At 38.2% G+C, this 19,338-nt stretch overlaps 2 protein-coding genes across 2 annotated transcripts in view; both read left to right on the forward strand.

Moving 5' to 3' along the window:
* LOC126236312 (juvenile hormone esterase-like) overlaps positions 1-19,338 on the forward strand; it is a 557,639-nt gene that overhangs the window by 376,522 nt on the left and 161,779 nt on the right. The window lies entirely within an intron of this gene.
* Positions 1-19,338, forward strand: part of LOC126236314 (esterase FE4-like) — a 136,697-nt gene that overhangs the window by 99,218 nt on the left and 18,141 nt on the right. Inside the window, exon 9 of the mRNA XM_049945525.1 lies at positions 12,864-13,011. Within this exon, the coding sequence (XP_049801482.1) occupies positions 12,864-13,011 (148 nt within the window). The remainder of the gene's footprint in view (positions 1-12,863; positions 13,012-19,338) is intronic.

The following is a 19,338-nucleotide window of genomic DNA, read 5'->3' on the forward strand; positions in this document are numbered from 1 at the left end:
CCCCCTCCATCTAATAGTCGCTGCTCATGCATAGTTGTTTACATCTTTGGGTGGGTTTAGTGACATCTCTGAACAGCCAAAGGGACTGTGTCTGTGCTACAATATCTACAGTCAATGTCTATCTTCAGGAGTCCTGGGAACCGGCGTGATGCAAAACTTTTTTGGTGTGTATACAATACATTAATACCTAAATAATTATTCTTTATTCTCTGGCAGAATCTGAGTGCAATTCCAATTTCCTCACCAGGTTCAAAACAATAATTCACCCATCACTGGCTAGGGTGCATATCCCTTTTAAGGGGTCAATTATTGCCTTTTTATCCCTCAGAAGATCCCAACCCCAGATGCATGGATAAGATAATGTAGGTGCTAACAAGAAGGTGCTCCATAGTCTTTTCCCCCTTGTGCAACCACTTCTACCTGCACCTGAGACTTCATAGGAACCGAATGAATACTCAATGCACCTGACAGTGTACAGCTTGAAACTGGCAACACAGGCAATTTTTGCTTACTATTAAATTTCCTTAGTCAGTACCATCATTAGACTGTTGTTTATTTACAGTGTTACATTACTCAATCAAGATTTTGGCTTCAAAGTGTCATTATGAAGTGTTTTAAGTGTTATAAATTGCCTAAGATAGCATACAGTCATATTACATCTTAGGCAATTTATAACACTTAAAACACTTGATAATGGCACTTTGAAACCTAAATCATGATTTTGTAAGTGTAAATGTAACACTGTAAATAAACAACAGTCTAATGATGATAGTGACTTTAAAGAAATATGACTGTGGCCCAGCATTATGAAATTGTTTAAATAGAGAAATGTTCATCATATTAAATGTCACTCCAGTATAAAGCAGGATATTTACAGGTTCATTACTCATTAAAACTTTGGCCATTGCCTGTCCCATTTCAGTAGGTTTTATTCTATGTCCACTAGGATTTTCTAGTAATTCTTCTCAGATATCCACCTCATAACTATATCTTAGCATTGTTACTTCTAATGATGTTACCATCCTGTTTATGACCAGCCACTTCTGGAAGGTGTAAAGAGGCTGGCTCTAGTTTTTTGATTCAATTGTCCTGTCATTATTCCCGCCCTGTACAACTACCACACATAATTCATGGTTCTGAGCTGCCCATTCAGTCTTGGTTACATGACCTATTTTCACTTTTATTTATCATTTGAGGTGGCATGTATTGCTCTGACATCTCTCTCATGTTTGCAGACACTGTCCATGAAACAGCCAATTGGTTATCCCATTGGACATGTCTCCTGTTATTATTCTCCGATGGCATATTAAGACTGTTATATTTTCGCTTCCATGTGTAATTGATTGAACTGCTATTACACATTGTATGGATTCGCATTATATATCTGATTTCCAAATTGCCTAGCATCCTGTTATTATTCTCCGATGGCATATTAAGACTGTTATATTTTCGCTTCCATGTGTAATTGATTGAACTGCTATTACCCATTGTATGGATTCGCGTTATATATCTGATTTCCAAATTGCCTAGCATCCTCTTGGATTACATTTAGTGACACTCTTACTGACAGGAATTGATCTAAGTTATTGTCAGGTACAACTAATTAGTTGCTCTCACAGGTGAATTGGTAATTCCCCCTTCAGAATTCTTAAAACCTTCCTATGGTTGATAGGTTCATCCCAATATTGGGTCTTATTTATGTACCTTTCAAAATACTTTTGAAGTGTGCCCTTTTTGGCTTGTAAAATTCTGGACTGTAAATCTTGTCTCTAAATTTATTTTGCTTACTCTTTGACCAGTATTTTGCAATAAATAGTTTTTCAAACTCATAGCATGACCTAAAAGTCTCAGCTATCTCAGATGCCCATAGCGAGACTTCAACACTGGTTTTTGACACTATAAACTGAATTTTATCCTGCTCATTCCAGGATTCAGGAAACACATTTCAAAAACTTTTTTTTAACACCACAGAGTGAACAGAATTTTACTCCATTGAAAACCTATGAAATTGCCTGGCTTTAAATATACTGTTTACAACCATTGCCCATGAAGTTTCACTTCGATGGTCAAAGTGTTGATTCCTGTAATCTGAATCTTCACTACTGCTAACACCTTCTCTTTATCTCTGGTTTAATCAGACAATCTACCCAGCAATTTTAGCTCAGTTGACTCGCCTGCCATATGTGATAATAGATTGTTGACTTGACTCTGCCAAATGGGAATTTTTGAGATTACCTTTTCTTTAATATTCTGAAACTTGGCTTTAAATTGTTTTTGATTTCAGTGTTTCTGAGTATCAATGATTCCTACTTGATCAATGTAGTAACTGACTGTACAGTGGTCTGTACTTGAGATTGTACCTCTTCTGATTTAGCCTCCATCTTCTCGGATATTTTTTTCCTCAATCTTTTTCATCTGGCCCATTAAATAATCGTCAATATACTCTTGGCTTGTTAACTAGAAGTCTTTTACTTCAACTGATAGATCATCTATTTTATTCAACATGGTAGACTGATCTTTGCGCATCTCTTCCACACTCTTCTCTAAGGTATTTACTGATCCCCCCGAAGGTATCATATTTACTTCTTGCTGAATTTAAGTCCAGTCTCAGTTTCTTGAGTTCCTTAGTGAACCCATTCTCTCTTTTCTTATTTTGAGCCTCTAATGATTTAATCGCCTGTTTGAGTTTGTCCTTAAATTCTTTCTGAACCCAGTCTCCTCTGTGTACCTCCCATTGCCTGATTAGCTTTTAACATCTCCTCCATAAATTCTCAATCCTCCCCCTTGAATTTAATTAAAAATTCAAACAAAATATCCACCTCCACTTCATTTGTATGTTTACCCATTCTGTTAGGTCATACAGTGAAATCACTATTGGGTATTGACATTCTGACATTTTTACTTTCAGATGTTTCCATTACAAACAATGAATCTATTCCAGTCACATTTGATGATTCTAATTCTCCTGCCATATTCATCTGTTCTAGCGTATCATCATCTATCTATCGCTGTTCCCTCCCCCTTAGCCATACCTTCATTCACATCCTCTACATTAGATCTTGATCTATAGGACTTATTTGACATGGTCAAATACTAAAGATTAGTACCAATCAGCACTAACACAAATACTGTCTAGGCTAAAATATCAATTCAGCAAACTTGCCGTAGTCATCCACCAGCTGTTACATTATATTTAATTGAAGCACAATGCGCTATAACTCAAACTTTAAATATTGATTATTATGGCAAGCTCGTTGTGTCAATTATTTCAGTATGTACTTGGATTTTGTTTCTTTTATAACACCTGTATTTGTGCCTCCCTCAGGCGTGATGTCTATCTGTTTCCATTTCTTTGTAGTACTTCCTGCCTTTCACTCTGGATGTAGTTTCCCGAAAACAACGCACATGTAAAACAAGCAAGTTTACATGAGTGGTTATTTAGTTCATGTACAGTCACTAAATAATTCACAAAATCACATGTATAAACTGTATATTGTTGATTTCTTACCTTCAAGCCCCACATTGCAATGCCATTTGTGACCCCTCCTGTTGCTACTTACTGGCATTTCCACAATCAGTGAGGGTGTAATGCCCTTTTTCTACACCCAGTCAGTATTCTTCACCTCATTGAGATACATGAAAGTGAGGCAACACAACACAACACTATCTGTCATTGCAGTCAATTTTTGATGATGATGATGATGATGATGATGATGATGATGATGATGATGATGATGATGATGATGATGATTGGTTTGTGGGGCACTCAATTGCGAGGTCATCAGTGCCCGAACAAAGTTCCAATTTTTTTATGCAGTCCAGTTTTTAAACTATCCAATCTAGCCACTGTCACAAGTGGTGGTGGTGGTGGTGGTGAAATGAGGACAACACAAACACCCAGTCCCTGGGCAGAGAAAATCCTCAACCCGGCCGGGAATCGAACCAGGAACCCCGTGATCCAGAGGCAGCAATGCTAGCCACTAAACCATGATCTGCAGGCATCAATATTTGTTGATCAATAAGTTTAAATTCAAATTGTAACGATCAGCTAGCTGCATTGTTTACAGTTGCTGCCAAAGATGCTCATTAGCAGTTACTAGGAGGCAAATTCATATTTCAAAAATGCATTGATATCTTTGATTTTGCGCAGCACATGTACACTGAATTCATTCCTTCCAAAGTCATAGGGTTCATTTCGCAGTTTACTTGATATGATTTATTATGAAGGATATTCATACTTAAGCCCAACAATAAACGTCTATAATCGAAATTCAAAGAAATTTACTTTTAACTTGTGGACTGACAATCCAAAAACGTCAAAAGAATGTAAGCCAAGAATATTCTGGAAAGATTTGGCAAAAATCACTGTGAATACAGCTGTCTTCATTACACATTGAAAAGTAGCTAACATACTGAAAGTTCCTGAAATTGGAATTTTCTGTCTGTTATAAGCTTACAACACATGCGTACCTGGACTCAATGTTGGTGAACCTAACCATTCATAAATAAGTTTGTTCAGAAATGTAACTGAAGTACCAGCTGTGGTTGCAATTTCTCATCTTTCTTAGCTACTGTCAAATTAGCAAACACCTTGTCCCGACTATGTTCAGGGTTGCCCCAAGTTTCCCCAAGTGAAATTCTTTGTTATTTCCCTGATTTCCAGGCAAGTTTTAGGGTTTTCCCCTGACAAAGCTTGAGATCTCAAGGGTAAGTTAAGACGTAAGTTGACAATCCGTCTTTGCAGCTATGGTACAAGAAACAATAATGCAATTGTGAGGAAATATCTAAAAAAAACTTGCAAGCAGACTGTGTTTCCGTTTTTGAGCAAAAATCTTAAGTACAGTATTAATATCAACATCTTTTGTAATGAACTATTTTAAGATAGAGAAAGCAAGCCAAATGGCATGTGTTTCATTAAGACCACTGGTGTTTTCTTCGTTCAATAAAACAAAATGCATTTGGTGACAAACATGCATTTACTTGGAGTTGCAAGACAGATGTAAAATACCTTCACTAATTTCAGAAATAAGTTCAGAAAAAAGTAGGTCTCTTGAAAGAAATGTATAAGGAAGGGAAGAATTGTGTAAACTAACACTGTAGGTGACCAACAATAAAATGATGGTTCTACTATGATGGCACAGGGCTGGAGAAGGTCTGCAGAGTATCTGCTGAACGAGCTCCTCTCTGATGATGAACAAACACATGACCAACAACATCCTATGGACTTCTGTGACCAAATGAAAAATATTTATGTAAATGGCAGTGTTACCATCCCTTTCACCCATGAAGGTGTAGCACTAGGGATAGACAGCCAGCCGGGATGGAATACTTTCAGAAACTTTTAAAAATACTGTCACATAGATCACTCCCTATTTAACAGGTATGCTAAATGATGCCTTAAAACAAGGAACAGTCCCTGCTCTTTGGAAAAACCAACACGATAATTATAAGGAAATCAGAGAATGAGAAATTCAGGAAATTGCCCGAAGACATGAACTGGATAGATGTTTACAATACTTTTATTTCAAATAGAAAATACAAAGCATTCATTAATAAAATTAACTGCACTTTTGAAAATTGTTTTCCCGTAAAGGTCAGAAGTTAGAAAATAAACTGTGGCATACACAAGGAATAAAGATTTCATGTTGGACAAAAAGGAGACCGTATCTACTATCTAGGAACAGCTCTGACGTTAAAATTGTAATGCATTACAATGAATACAGCAAAATATTGAAGCAGGTAATCCTGAAATCAAAGCAGCTTTATTATTAGGGAAAGATAATTACATTAGGCAACAAAACAAAAACTGTGTGGGGATACAGTGAAGACAGAGACAGGTGGGGTGGGGCCAAAAAGGAAGAGGAACAGATAGCTCTAAAAATAAATGAAGCTTTGGTAACAAGTGCATGTAGTGTTGAAACTCTTAAACAAGTACTTCATTTCTGTTACTAACAGCTTGGGGTTATCAGGCTCAGTGAATAGTGCAATGGAGTGTCTGAGACCAGACTTCAAAAATAACTTCAGTAACATGGAAATGACACTCACCTCTCCCAAAGAAGTAGCATCCATGATAAAATCCTTAAAATCCAAGTATTCCAGTGGGTATGATAACATACCAACAAAGTTAATCAAAGACCCATGCAAGTTGAGTTCTATCTTAAGTTATTTGTGTAATCTATCTCTTTATCAGTGGAACATTTCCAGACTGGCTAAAATATGCTAAAGTCAAGCCTCTTAACAGGAAGGGGGATAAAGAGATACCATCAAACTATCGACCAATTTCACTTTTGCTGGCTTTCTCAAAAGTATTTGAAAAGGTTGTGTTGAAGCAGTCTCCTTAAGCATATGACTGCAAATAATGTATTGTCCAAGTCACAGTTTGGATTTCTTAAGGGCCCTGACATAGGGAAAACTATTTACATTTACAGTGAGAATGTAATTAATTCATTAGATAGTGAATTAGAGGCTACTGGCATTTTCTCTGACCTGTGAAAAGCCTTTGACTGTGTGAACCACTGTTAAGTAAATTAGAATATTATGGTGTCACCAGCAATGCTGTGAAATGGTTTCAATCTTATATATCTAACAGGAAACAAAGGGTGTTGCAAAATACTTGTGCAGTAAGCAGTCAGTCTTCATCTGACTGGGAATTACATGTGGTGTTCCTCAAGGTTCCATTGCCTTTTTCTTGTGTACGTTAATTACCTCTTATCTGTTACATTGTCGCCCGCATCTCGTGGTCGTGCGGTAGCGTTCTCGCTTCCCACGCCCGGGTTCCCGGGTTCGATTCCTGGCGGGGTCAGGGATTTTCTCTGCCTCGTGATGGCTGGGTGTTGTGTGCTGTCCTTAGGTTAGTTAGGTTTAAGTAGTTCTAAGTCCTAGGGGACTGATGACCATAGATGTTAAGTCCCATAGTGCTCAGAGCCATTTGAACCATTTTTTTGTTACATTGTCAGATGCTAAGTTCGTTTTATTTGCAGATGATACAAACATTGCAATAAGTAGCAAGTCAAGTACAGATTTAGAAACAGCTGCTAATCAAATTTTCACTGACATTAATAAGTGGTTTAAAGCTAATTCACTTCATTAAACTTTGAGAAGACCCACTGTATGCAGTACAGAACCTGTAAGAGATTTCCTTCTAGCATGTGTATAACATATGAAGAAATGCAGATCGAAGAGGGTGACAGTGTTAAATTTCTGGGATTACAACTCGATAATAAATTCAGTTGGGAAGGGCATACCACAGAATTGCTTAAGTGCCTAAACAAGTCTGTATTTGTAGTGAGAATGATGTCAGATGTAGATCTATTATGTCATATGGGATCATATTCTGGGGCAACTCATCAAACCGATATAAAGTTTTTAGAATGCAAAAGCGTGTGATAAGAATCATTTTTGGTGTAAATTCAAGAACATCATGTAGAAACCTGTCCAAGGAACTTTGCATTCTAGCCACTGCTTCTCAGTACATTTATTTCTTAATGAAATTTGTTGCAAGTAATGTATCTCTGTTTCCAACCAATAGCTCAATAGCATGGGGTGTGCGATCCCCCCTTGTGGGGCTACCCGTTTTGCCACCAGTCAGCCTGCATGCTATTCTTTCGTTTCTCTCATCAGTCGACATGACTGAATCAAGTTATCGAGTAGCTGTTCTTTCCTATGTAGCATGTGCATCCACATCATCGTATATTATACATTCCTGTCTGGCACATAGATAGCTAACACATACCTACAAGAAAAGACATGGCCATCCTAGTTACCTCGATAAGTTATACTGTCTGGCATCTGTTAAAGAGAAATCACAAATATCCTACTGTTTTCTTGTACAGAGAACTTTCGATATGAAGCGTTATAAATATGGACTATTTACCTAATAGGAAGCTAGTTTACATTCAGAGGGAGGAATATTAAGACTGAAGAACGAATAAGTGAAAGTCCTATTTGTAGCAAGTGCAAGTGTGAAGATAAGTCAAGAGGGAGAGTGATCAGTTGATTGTGAAGTATTAATAATAGTAATTCGGTGTCCTGTAGATGTGTATAAACAGTTTAAATAAAACTTTCTTAAACTCTGCATGTGACTTGATTATTTTTTATTATGGTAAAAGTAAAGGTAGCTCAAGATATCTTTAGAGCCCCCCTCCTTGAGGTTTTTCTGTATCTGCCACTGCATCAAGGGGTGATTCTAATAGATGAGAAAAGGGCCAAATTAGAAGTTTATGACTAATCTTTCTACTGAGTCTTACACAAATAATCTCATATGCAACTACTGTTTTTATATCAGTGGACTAGAGTTTGTCTACTGTAACAAATACACATCCTTTATGCTTTAGCTGGTCATTTTGATACTCATTTTGGGGTAAATTTAACCCCAAAATCTCATTCCTGTATACTTTGTGTTTCAGCCAGTTTTGTGTGAGTTATTTTACATCACTTACACTGCTTTTTAGGACTGCTTCAAATTCTGGAACTTTGACACCTAGAGATGTCAGGTATTCTGCCAGATATCAGCATCATTCATGCACAATAGTTTGACAACATTACTTATTAACTTTATCAGTTGCTACCTGAGATGGCTCATCAACTGGAACGAGCCCAGTATTTATAGCTTTGACATTCCCTCTCCATGGTCAATTCCAGGTGTTCCATCTGCAGTCCACTGCTGCTAGAAGCATTCTTACGAATTCTGTCTTTGGTCCAGGACACTAGGCTAAGTGACTTATGTCCAGTGTGGCTGTCCATGAACTGGTATTCAGTTTTGCTCCAATGCAGTTCCAGATGTTCTCTTTGTGGTTTGTTCTTTCTAGAAGCATTCTTAGGCATTTCCTCTTTGGTCCTGTGCACAAGGATGAGTTCTGGTATTACATCTTTGGTCCAGTTCACCCATTTCCTTGTTGGCATTCCATTTGCAGTCTCGTGCAGTTCTAGGTGTTTTCTGTGTGGTCTGCTCCCACCAAAAGCATCATGAAACATTACATATTCAGTCTGATACATCTGGTGCCCTGTCTGCGGCCATTCCCATGTCCACACTCTCAGTTCTTCTTTTTGTGGAATTCTGCTGCTACCCCCATTGCATTTGCAGTGACTCCAGGAAGGGATCCCAGGATCTACTGAGTCCATATGCAGTGTCATGTGGTTTTCCATCACCTTTATCTCTATAGAATTTCTTATAATGCTGGCCCAGTATCTGAGAGGCTGTACCAGAACACTCATTTCATCATAGTTCATGGAATGATTCAGTGTCAGACGGTGCTCAGCAATGGACGATTTCATTGCCTGTCTTAGACAGGTGTGCCTCTGTTGTTCTTTGCATGTTATGTCCACTGTCCTTGTTTTGCATGATGTATGACATGCCACAACGGCAAGGTGTATTACAAATTCCTGATTTTTTTTTTTTGTAATCCCAGGTCATCTTTCACTTTTCTCATTAGTGCTCTTCTTTTGTTAGATGGACAGAACACAAACTTCATGCTAGGCTTCTCGAGAATCCAGCTAATTTTGGCAGCAACAAATCCCACATAGGACACACATGCCACAGCCTTTGCTTCACCTTGTTTTTCTTCTAGATCATGTGGCAGAGTTGCTGGTTGAAGGGTCTTCTGAATCTGTTTTGATGTGTGTCCATTTTTCAGAAACTCTGATCAAAGATGCTCTGTTTCTGCTGCCATGCTACCTGGGTCTGTCAAGCAATGTACCCTGTATACCAGTTCCTTCAGAACCACATTCTTTTGTGCTGGGTAGTGACAGCTGCTGACTTGTTGGTATAAATCAGTGTGTGTAGATTTGCGATATGCACTGTGGCCAAACAACCTATCTGCTGCCCATTTGACAAGTACACCTAGAAGCAGCAACTAACTATGCTTTTCCAGGTCCATGGTGATCTTAGTATTTGGGTGCCATGAGTTAAGATGTTCCAGACACTCATTGAGCCTATCCCTAACATAAGACCATATTACGAATGTAATCAATCATTACTGAGCAGTGTCTGGAACCTAATCATTCTTTGAACTGTGATGAAACAAGGGTTCTGATGCAGACATCGAGATACTGGGGCAGTATTATAAGAGTGTCTGTAGAGATAAAGCTGATGGAAAACCTCACGAATAATGTCACTGGGTGCCAACTCTGCAGAGTCTGGGATACTGCACTAGAGTTGCTGAAAACATAACAGGGGCAGAGTAGAACTCACAGGTAGAATAACTGAAAGTGTGTACGTGGGAATGAATTTTTTTTTAAAATGTATGGTATGTTCATATGGGGCCAAAGTGCTGAGGTAATCAGTCCCTAGGCTTACACACTAGTTAATCTAACTTAAACTAAGGACAACTCATACACCCATGCCTGAGGGAGGACCGAACCTCCGATGTGGGGAGCTGTTCTAACCATGGAAAGGCACCTCAGACCATGTGGCAAACCTGTGTGGCACGTGGGAATGAATCCCAGGCTGAGTACCAGGCACACCAGACCTAAGATGGAATGTCACAGGATGTTTCTAGTGGGAGCGGATCACAGTGGGAACACCTAGAAATACCCTCAGGGGGCTCAGCATTTAGTTGCTGGGTACGGGCTTGGCGACCCCGGGGTCCCTGAGCTGGGGACTGGGAAGCACCATAAGCTCTGGGCGTGCTTAAACGACCACCGTAAGGCGTGACGGTGGAACGTTGTATGGTACAGAGTCTGCGTATGGACTCAGTTGTTCTCTGCCACCTCTGAATTGGACATATGCGGTTGACCCACAGCTATATACTTCGCTGTGAGAACCTGCCCAAGTGTCACAGTGATGCAGGGCTGACAGTGGTACATCTTCTGATGGACTGCCCCCTTTTAGCCCCCTTGTGGCAGTCCTTTAATTTACCACCTGCACTTCCTTCAATTCTAGGTGACGATGCCTCTATAGCTGACTCAGTTTTACGTTTTATCCATGCAGCTGGGTTTTATCACTCACTCTACTGTGGGTGCTCTCGCATGATTTCTCAGGCTACACCCACTCCAGCAACTTTCAGTTGTGACTTGGATACCAAAATAGTGTTTTTTATGGTAACAAGTTGTGTTGGTACGTCTATCAATTCTTTCCAGCTGGAGGTTCTTCGTTTGTAGTTGAGTAGTTGACCTTTTACCTGCTCCATCAACCACTGTAGTCTGATTTACTCTAGTCAACTATTTACTCTGCTCCTTTTAAGTGTCCTCTATTTTGTGTTATTGCGGTGTTCATTTTAGCCCTGTACCCCTTGGTGTTTCCTCCCTCTGGTTGCAGAGGTTACGCTTTTACTGTATAGGCCTTTTACAAGTATTTCTGTTTGGGACAGGGGACTGATAACCTCAATGTTTAGCCCCGATCAAACCCCAAAACCAACCAATCAACACCTAGAAATGCACTGGACCAAAAACAGAATGCCAGTACATGGATAGGTGCACTGGACTGAAGACAAAATAACAGCAGTCAGCCTGGCACACTGGATTGAAGAGGGGAATTTCTAAGGATGTTTCTACTGGAAATGGGCTGCAGGAACTGACCATGGGTAGTGAAGTCTGTAGGTACTTCATCCACTCAACCAGAAGTCTCAGGTAGTGCCTAATGAAGATAACATGTCACATTGTTGAAATGCTATGCATGAATGATACTGATATCTGACAAATACCTGTCACCTCAAGATGTCAATAGATCACTGGGAAAGACTGAGAATTCATCAGGGGCTTTGTTCTGAAAGCTTTGGCAGCTGAACATGTGGATTTTAATCCTTCCTTTATGAGAAGCAATTCTTTTGGTATAGCAGTAATGCTTCAGGGTCTCATATATCTATAAAATAAATAAACTTCTGCACACTCCTAATACAGTCATCAACCTGGATAACAGCCTCTGATGGATAGTGCATGCCTGACTGGGATCATATGGCTCTCAAACGTATGGCACAAGTCAAGGAATGTAGACTGGCTTGTCACAGAACCTCTGAAGCATCTAGTTCTAGCCTTCCCCTCAATTCAGGAATAGGAGGTCATCATTAGTTCTGGAGGCACTGCTGAAGAGTGTGAACTTCAGTGAAATTCTGCAAGTAATGTTCATCTTCTCTATCATCTCTGCCAGTCACTGAAATGTATCAAGTAACATGCAAAAGACTGCTTACAAAGCTTTTTCTTCACCCATACAATAAGGCTGAAATGGGAAATACTCTCTCCCATGTTCTTTCTACTGGTTTTCAGAGGCTTGAAAAAGATATAGACCTGTCTCATCTTGGTATTTTTGTTTTTAAATACATATTACTCCTGGAAGTACAGTTTTTTTTATTTCATTACTCACCAGTACAAACTTGTTAAGGCATATAGCACAATGCTCTCTTAGGAGCTGTCAGCTAAAGATGTTTCAAAAAATATTTTCAATTTAATTTCTGTATGGAAAGTAGAGTTGTGTCCAAAAAAGTGGTCATTGGATATTTCATCTGATAAGTTTGGTGTGATAATATATTGATGAATACATACTGACAATGACTTCCCAACATGAAGAATCATCAGCATTTCCAGCAGCAGCTGAATGTAAGCAATATTTTATGTGCAGTGACAACCACAACAATGTTTATTGCCAATAGTTAGTGCATGAACATACATTTAACATGGAAAAGGTAATGGCTATGTCTCAGAATAATCACTTAGTATAGTAAACTATATCTGAGGCCATCTGTAGCCCCATTTTAATGCTATGATTACTTCTTAATGCTGTCCTAAAACTTGGCAGAATTTGTGATCTCAGTATTGGCAAAAAATTTAAGTATTTTACAGTATATGCATCTATAGTAAGAAATAGTTTTTTTACTTGTGTAATTACAACACATATAAATTATATTAAGCTAAATTTATTTTTCTTTTCACAGCTTTTAAGTGATGTATACTTTCTAGAGGGAATGAACAGTACAGTTTCATCTATGGCAACTAAAGCAGAATTCCCTATTTACTTCTACCGCTTCAGCTATGAAGGAACCTTATCACCTATTTCTGTCTTCACATATAATGGTGTAGCTGGTAAGATATATTTTAAGTGATTCTTTTCTATTTATTCATAAACTATATTTCAGTTTGTCTGTTATCACAAAATAATAATCTCTTCAGGTGGTACCATTTATATATAAATTTAGTTTTTCATTTCTTGGTGTTGTAAAAATCAATCATTGAAACTGCTTTATTGTATTGCATTATACAATACTTCAAAAGCGACTGTACTGTTTCAAACAGTTTTTCATTTGCCCATCATGGACAACTCTTAAGAGGATTAATTAAAATTCAAATGGTTAGGAAACATGTAGAAGCATTTCTCACTATCAAATATACCAGTCATTTTAGAAGCCACAAAAATACAAAAGTCGTAGATTACAAATGCTACTGATGAAAATTACTTCTTGAAGCTTTTAGTGATGGTAATCTTAATGTGACACCAAAAAATAGTATCCTCCACATTTTTAACCATTAACATTCAATATTTAAAAATTCATTTTTCTAATTTTAATTATAGACTATATATACCCAGTTCTGAGATGCACTTTTTTCTGGTTTTTGGGATGAAAATCAAATGGAAGTTCTTACTACACAGACATGCTTTGCAGGCCAAAAATAAATAATGGTCCCAAAACTTCTGTGTTAGTAAAAATTAAAAAAAGGCTAGAAGATGAGTCTACTCAATTCCCCTGGAGGTAGATGAGTATGCAGGCCATACAACATGTGCAGTATAATGAAAATTATCAGAAAGCAAAAGGTAATTGGCAGTAATTTCAAACAGGATTATGCCAATTCTGCAACCACTTGATGTCTGCTTGAATAAACCATTTAAGGACAAGCTTAATTGGATGTACATGGGCTGGCTTTCAAAAAATGACTGATAACTGGTATGAGCAGGTTGTGTAAAATGCACAAGTTTGTCACAAGTGTGCAACTAGATTGATGATGTGTGGAAGTGTGTGCCAAATCGAATTGTGCAAAAGGCATTTAAAAATGTTTGATATCAAATTCACTAGATGGTACTGAGGGTGATGCCCTGTCTGAAGAACTGAATTACAAAGGATTGAGTGATAGTGATTCAGAATTTGTATTATGAATCTAATAAAATTTTGTCATTATTATATCTGCTTTTAATTACTAAGTTATTTTTATTCTTATTTTGTGGCCTTCACGAAAAATATACTATGAAAAGCTGTTTGGCAAGCCTGTATTTATGATTTATGTCAACATGGCCAATGCTACAGCTTGGATGTTTTCCTACCAGTGACAAGAGATGGTTCCTATGAATTGTGAATCACATACTTTCTTCATCATAAGAATAATACAGATATAAACATTATGCTATGTATTCTTCTGTGTTATCTGTTATGTCATTAAAATCCTGTTCGTCTAAGAAACTGGAGTGGGACAATGGCAAACATGGAAGAATATGTATATCATGCTCTGTTTACATTCTTATGGTAAAAAGTGAAACAGTCAGAAATGGAGCACAGCAAGTGACTTCTATGACTATAAATTATATGCAGACAAGTTATGTGGTTTTTGAAAGAGGACGTTAATCTACAAAAACCCTTTCCTAAGCTCCACTGTTAAGCTTATGATTTGAACCAAATTGCTGTAGCTGTATCTTAATCCAATCTGTCTAATTTGTATCTCATGTTAGCATGAAGCATCTTCATTGCAGTTTTGAAGTGTGGCCTACAACTTTTTTCCTCCTTGAATTTGAGTCTCACTTTTTGGGTGCGGCTTAGATTTGTGTACTTTGTTTTTCTTGAATTTAGAGTCTCATTTTTTGGGTGCTGCTTATATTCAAGTAAATATGGTATACAGTAAAAAGCCTAAATGTGACAAGTGTCCACCATGAGATGAATGCTGCCTGATGGCATTGCAGGCAAATTACGTGGTAAGAAAAAAAATATAAGTAGAGCAGAGGTGAATGAGAATTCATTCTAATGAAAATACGGGCCACAAATGGGGAAGTCCACTGACATAAGTGACTTTGACAAGAGGAAAATTATGTTCCAACAACAGGAAACAAGCATCTCAGAAACAACGAAGCTGACTGGCTGTTCACATGTTAGTTGCAAGCATCTAAGGAAAGTGGCTGAAGGAAGGTGAAACTGTGAGTGAATTACAAGGTTTTGGATGTCCATGACTAATCATAGAACCTAAATGTTAGAGGCTTGCCCACTCTGTAAATCAGAATAGACAGTGATCTGTAACAGATGTGACAACAGAGTATAATTCTAGTGCAGGCACAAATACTTCAGAGCACACTGTTCATGCACACTGTTCATGCACATTGTTGAACATATGGCACAACAGCAGATGATCCCTGTGTTCCCATGTTGACATTAACAATTACAATTACACTGAGCACAGGATCATTGAAATTGGACTGTGGATCAATGAAAATGAAAATGTTGCCTGGTCAGATGACTCATATTTATTGTTACACCAGTCACTGGTTGTGTTCAGATGTGCTGTCATCCAGGCAAATGGCTGCCAGAAACATGCACTGCACCATGGACCCAGACCAGTGGAGGGAGTATTAGGCTATGAGGGACATTCATATGGACTTCCATGTAACCTGCAGTTGAAATCTAAAGCACCAAAAGAGTTGTGAACAGTGTGAACATATTGAAGACCACTTGCAATGTGTAATGTGTGCTGTCTTCCCTGACGACAATGACATCTTCCAACTGTCCATATCACAAGACCATAATCATGCTAAAGTAGTTTGATGAGCATGAGGGTGATATCACAACAAATTCATCTGATCTGAACCTGATGGAACACATCTGGGATGATATGAAGCACCAGCTCTGCACCCACGAACAACCAGTCCAAAATATATGGGAGCTGCTTGCCCTGTGCATTGATGTCTGATGCCACATACCTCTGTAAATCTACCAAGGACTTGTTGAATCCATGTCAGGCGGAATTACTGCTATACTGAGTACTAAAGGTGGGCCAACATGCTATTAAGCAGGCAGTCATAATGTTTTGGATCATCAGTGTATATCCTATACTATTTTAATTAACTCTGTTTCCTAGGTGAATACAATGTATGGCAAGAAATGAACAATGGTTCACAATAAACTGTCCTTGAAGGTTGGAAAAAAGAATGTTTTTCACAAGAACTTTTTGATTCTGAACTAAAATTATGTTGCCATATTTACATGTAAAGCTGGGTCTGAGGAACCAGTTTTTGAGAGTGTTTCTCAAATATGAAGTTTCCTTGTCTATAAGTGATATGAAAGGACTTAAAATTTAAAAACAAAAATTGGAATCCAACTCTGAATCAAAAATGGCAGTGAGTGAGGAGGAGGCTTTGCATATCATCAAAAAGCACTGTCATTATGTTTCTGTTGCAGCCAACATATGGGAAAAGTTAAAGAAATTGTGTTGTCTGATGACACTTAAGATTCAATTTTCGAGGAGTCACCTTGATTTTTTCCCCAAAAATTTGGGTACTGGCAGCAAGGAACGAGATGAGTACTTTCATCAAGATGTCAGTGATACCAGGGCTGCAGAAATACTTATTTGATGTGAGATTACTGTTGGTAACATCACAGGGAAGCATAAAAAACAGTTCAGTTCATCAAAGAAAATACTTTATAAGATGATTTAAAGAGGTGAGAGAAAGGGAATATAAGACAATGAACACAAAATATATGTGTAATCAAGCCTTTGTACAGGCTGAAAAATTACCTTTAATTCCAAAAATGATCTGCTAATTTTCTAGTCTGTAATGAAGTGACAGTGTGAAAAAAAACTGTATGTAACGGAAAAATTGGTGTCAGGTATAGATTTTGTGCCCAAAACACTGAGATTGCCTACCAAAATGTAATCAAAAAATATTTTGTCGCTGGCCTGTGTTTGCACTGATTGGATCATGGGTAAACAAATTCTGTGAAATACAGAGAACATTATTGACCAGGAAACAATAAGTTGGCCACAAGTTAAGATAGCATGTCTTGAAGTTTGTGATGCAATGATAAATATTCTACCACTCAGACTACAATGCAACACCTAGTGTGAAGAGCCATGTTAGGACAGTAATTATTATATTATCCTGGAAGTAATACAGACAGAGGCCCTTTATTTGACTTCTATTTCTTCTTATTGTTGGCTTTGACTTTATTGCTACTCTTTTTCAGTTGTGTTACTACTTTTTCATTCCTTTATCTCTTGACTATTTTCTTTATTTGCTACAAAGGCAAACCATTCAACTCAAACATGAGTCTTGAAACCACAATAGTTTGTTAAACATCACTCTCACAACTGGCATGGTCTTCACTCCAAACCAATGTTTTTTACTTCAAATTAATGTTTATACAGGGTGAACATTAATAAAACAACAAACTGTAGGGATGAATTTCTGACTGGAAATTGATAAAAAAAAAAAAAGATCCTATGAATATGGGTCCGGAATTAGTGTTATCATGGTAGATGGAATTGATGAATGAAAGTTCCTCTGAGCACATGCCATGTGTTCCTTGTGTGTTTCAGGCTGTGCTTGATGTAGCATACTGAAAGCTGCAGAATTGTCTGGTATTCATGTTGGGAACAAGCTAAGATGGTGTTTATGTACTGCCAAGCATATGGAAACGGTTGAGAGGCAGCATGCCTATACCAAAACAAATACCCTCACAGACACCAACGACATCATACATTTCAAGCCATTTTTTGGGTGTTCGTGTGATTATGGGTCTTTTCAGATAGATGACCATACAGGAAGGCAGCATACTGTGTATACACCTGATTTGGAGGACCGGGTTCTAAGAGATATTAATACAAACCCTAGCACAATCCCCAGGCAAATGGCCCACCAACATGGTGTAAGCCAGAATACGATTATGTGTATCCTGCATGACAACCGCTACTATACATATCACACGCAGTGAGAGGAAGAATCATCAGCGACCTCATTTCCCTCTATGGTTAGGATTTTGTAAGTGGTGTTTGCACCACACCATCACAATCAGAGGATTTCTGCCATCAGTCATGTGAAAGATTGCATTGCATCCTGTGGAGACCACTTTGAACATTTTCTGTGATGTGGATGTGATACAACTCTGAACTGTGTACCATGAAGATCTGTTGTCATTGCATGCACAGTGTCCATTTCTGGACACATGATCATGGGACCTTTTTTCCTCCATTTCCAGTCAGGAATCCATCCCTGCAGTTAATCAGTTTCATTGATGTTCACCCTGCACATACATTTAATTACAAAGGTGAAATTAGTGTTACGTGACACCAAAACAATCCTAGCATCAACCAGAAATCAAACCTAAAACTCTAGGGCTTGTAGTCTGGTGGGACTCTTGCACACCAAACCCTGAGACCACTTACCTTTTTCAGATAGTAACAAATGATACAGTGGTTTTAGAAATGTCTTTCTAAGTACTTCTGTTGAGAAGAAAATTAATGAGCAAGCACTACTCTGAATTCCAAACCAGTAACAAGATATCCTACTGGCAGGTCAGTTCTGAGATTGACTGGGGCCCATTTACTCCTCTCCTCTCCTCTTCCCCTCTCCATACTACATCTTCAGCTGTAAACAGAGCCAGTTTAAGGCTGCCCTAAGAACGATAGTCGCAATGGGCCCTGAGCTTGAGAGGGCTGCACCAGGAACCCGGTCAGAATTTGTTATTACTTAATGAATAGTCTGGTTTCCTTTTAAAAGGAAAAAAATCTTCAGGTTTAGAAATTAATAGGCTGCAGTCATACTTCTCCTGTTGTTGAGAGCACCATCATTGCTGATTCCAGTTTTCTTTAAACTGGGTAGCTATGATGAGACCCCCAGCTTATGCACAAATACGAGAATAATTTGATGTCACTACTGGTGCTGTATGCATTATTGCCTACAATGCTAGATAAAGTATGGCTTGTAGTCCGAGACTGGCAGGTAGCCTGCATTGACAGCCTTCAACCATTGCAAATAGTATGTGATTTGGTATTTCCAGAGCTAATTTGCAAGCCAGACAGGTTACAGGGCCCTAATGTTTCCAGCATATTGGTTCAGTAGCTGTCATATGTGTGTGAAGTATGAATGGAGAGGGTGAGAGTCATGCTATTGGAACCTGTGATTTCTTTAATGCAAGAATATAAAATGAACTATAAGTACTTGTAGGGTGCCAAAAAAGAACATAGATGTGACATCCTAAAAGAGCAGTTGTGGCAAAAGGGTTTATTGAATACATTTTTAAACCAAACTGACAGTGTTTCTGTGAATGTACAGTGTGATGTGAAATTATAGCTAAAGCTTCATCAGTTGATAGCACTGAAGAATTGTATGTTTTGTGCAAGCATGAACTAGTGGCTGATCACTGTTACACTAGTGGAAAT

Source organism: Schistocerca nitens, chromosome 2, assembly GCF_023898315.1.
Source record: "Schistocerca nitens isolate TAMUIC-IGC-003100 chromosome 2, iqSchNite1.1, whole genome shotgun sequence".
Lineage (NCBI taxonomy): Eukaryota > Metazoa > Arthropoda > Insecta > Orthoptera > Acrididae > Schistocerca > Schistocerca nitens.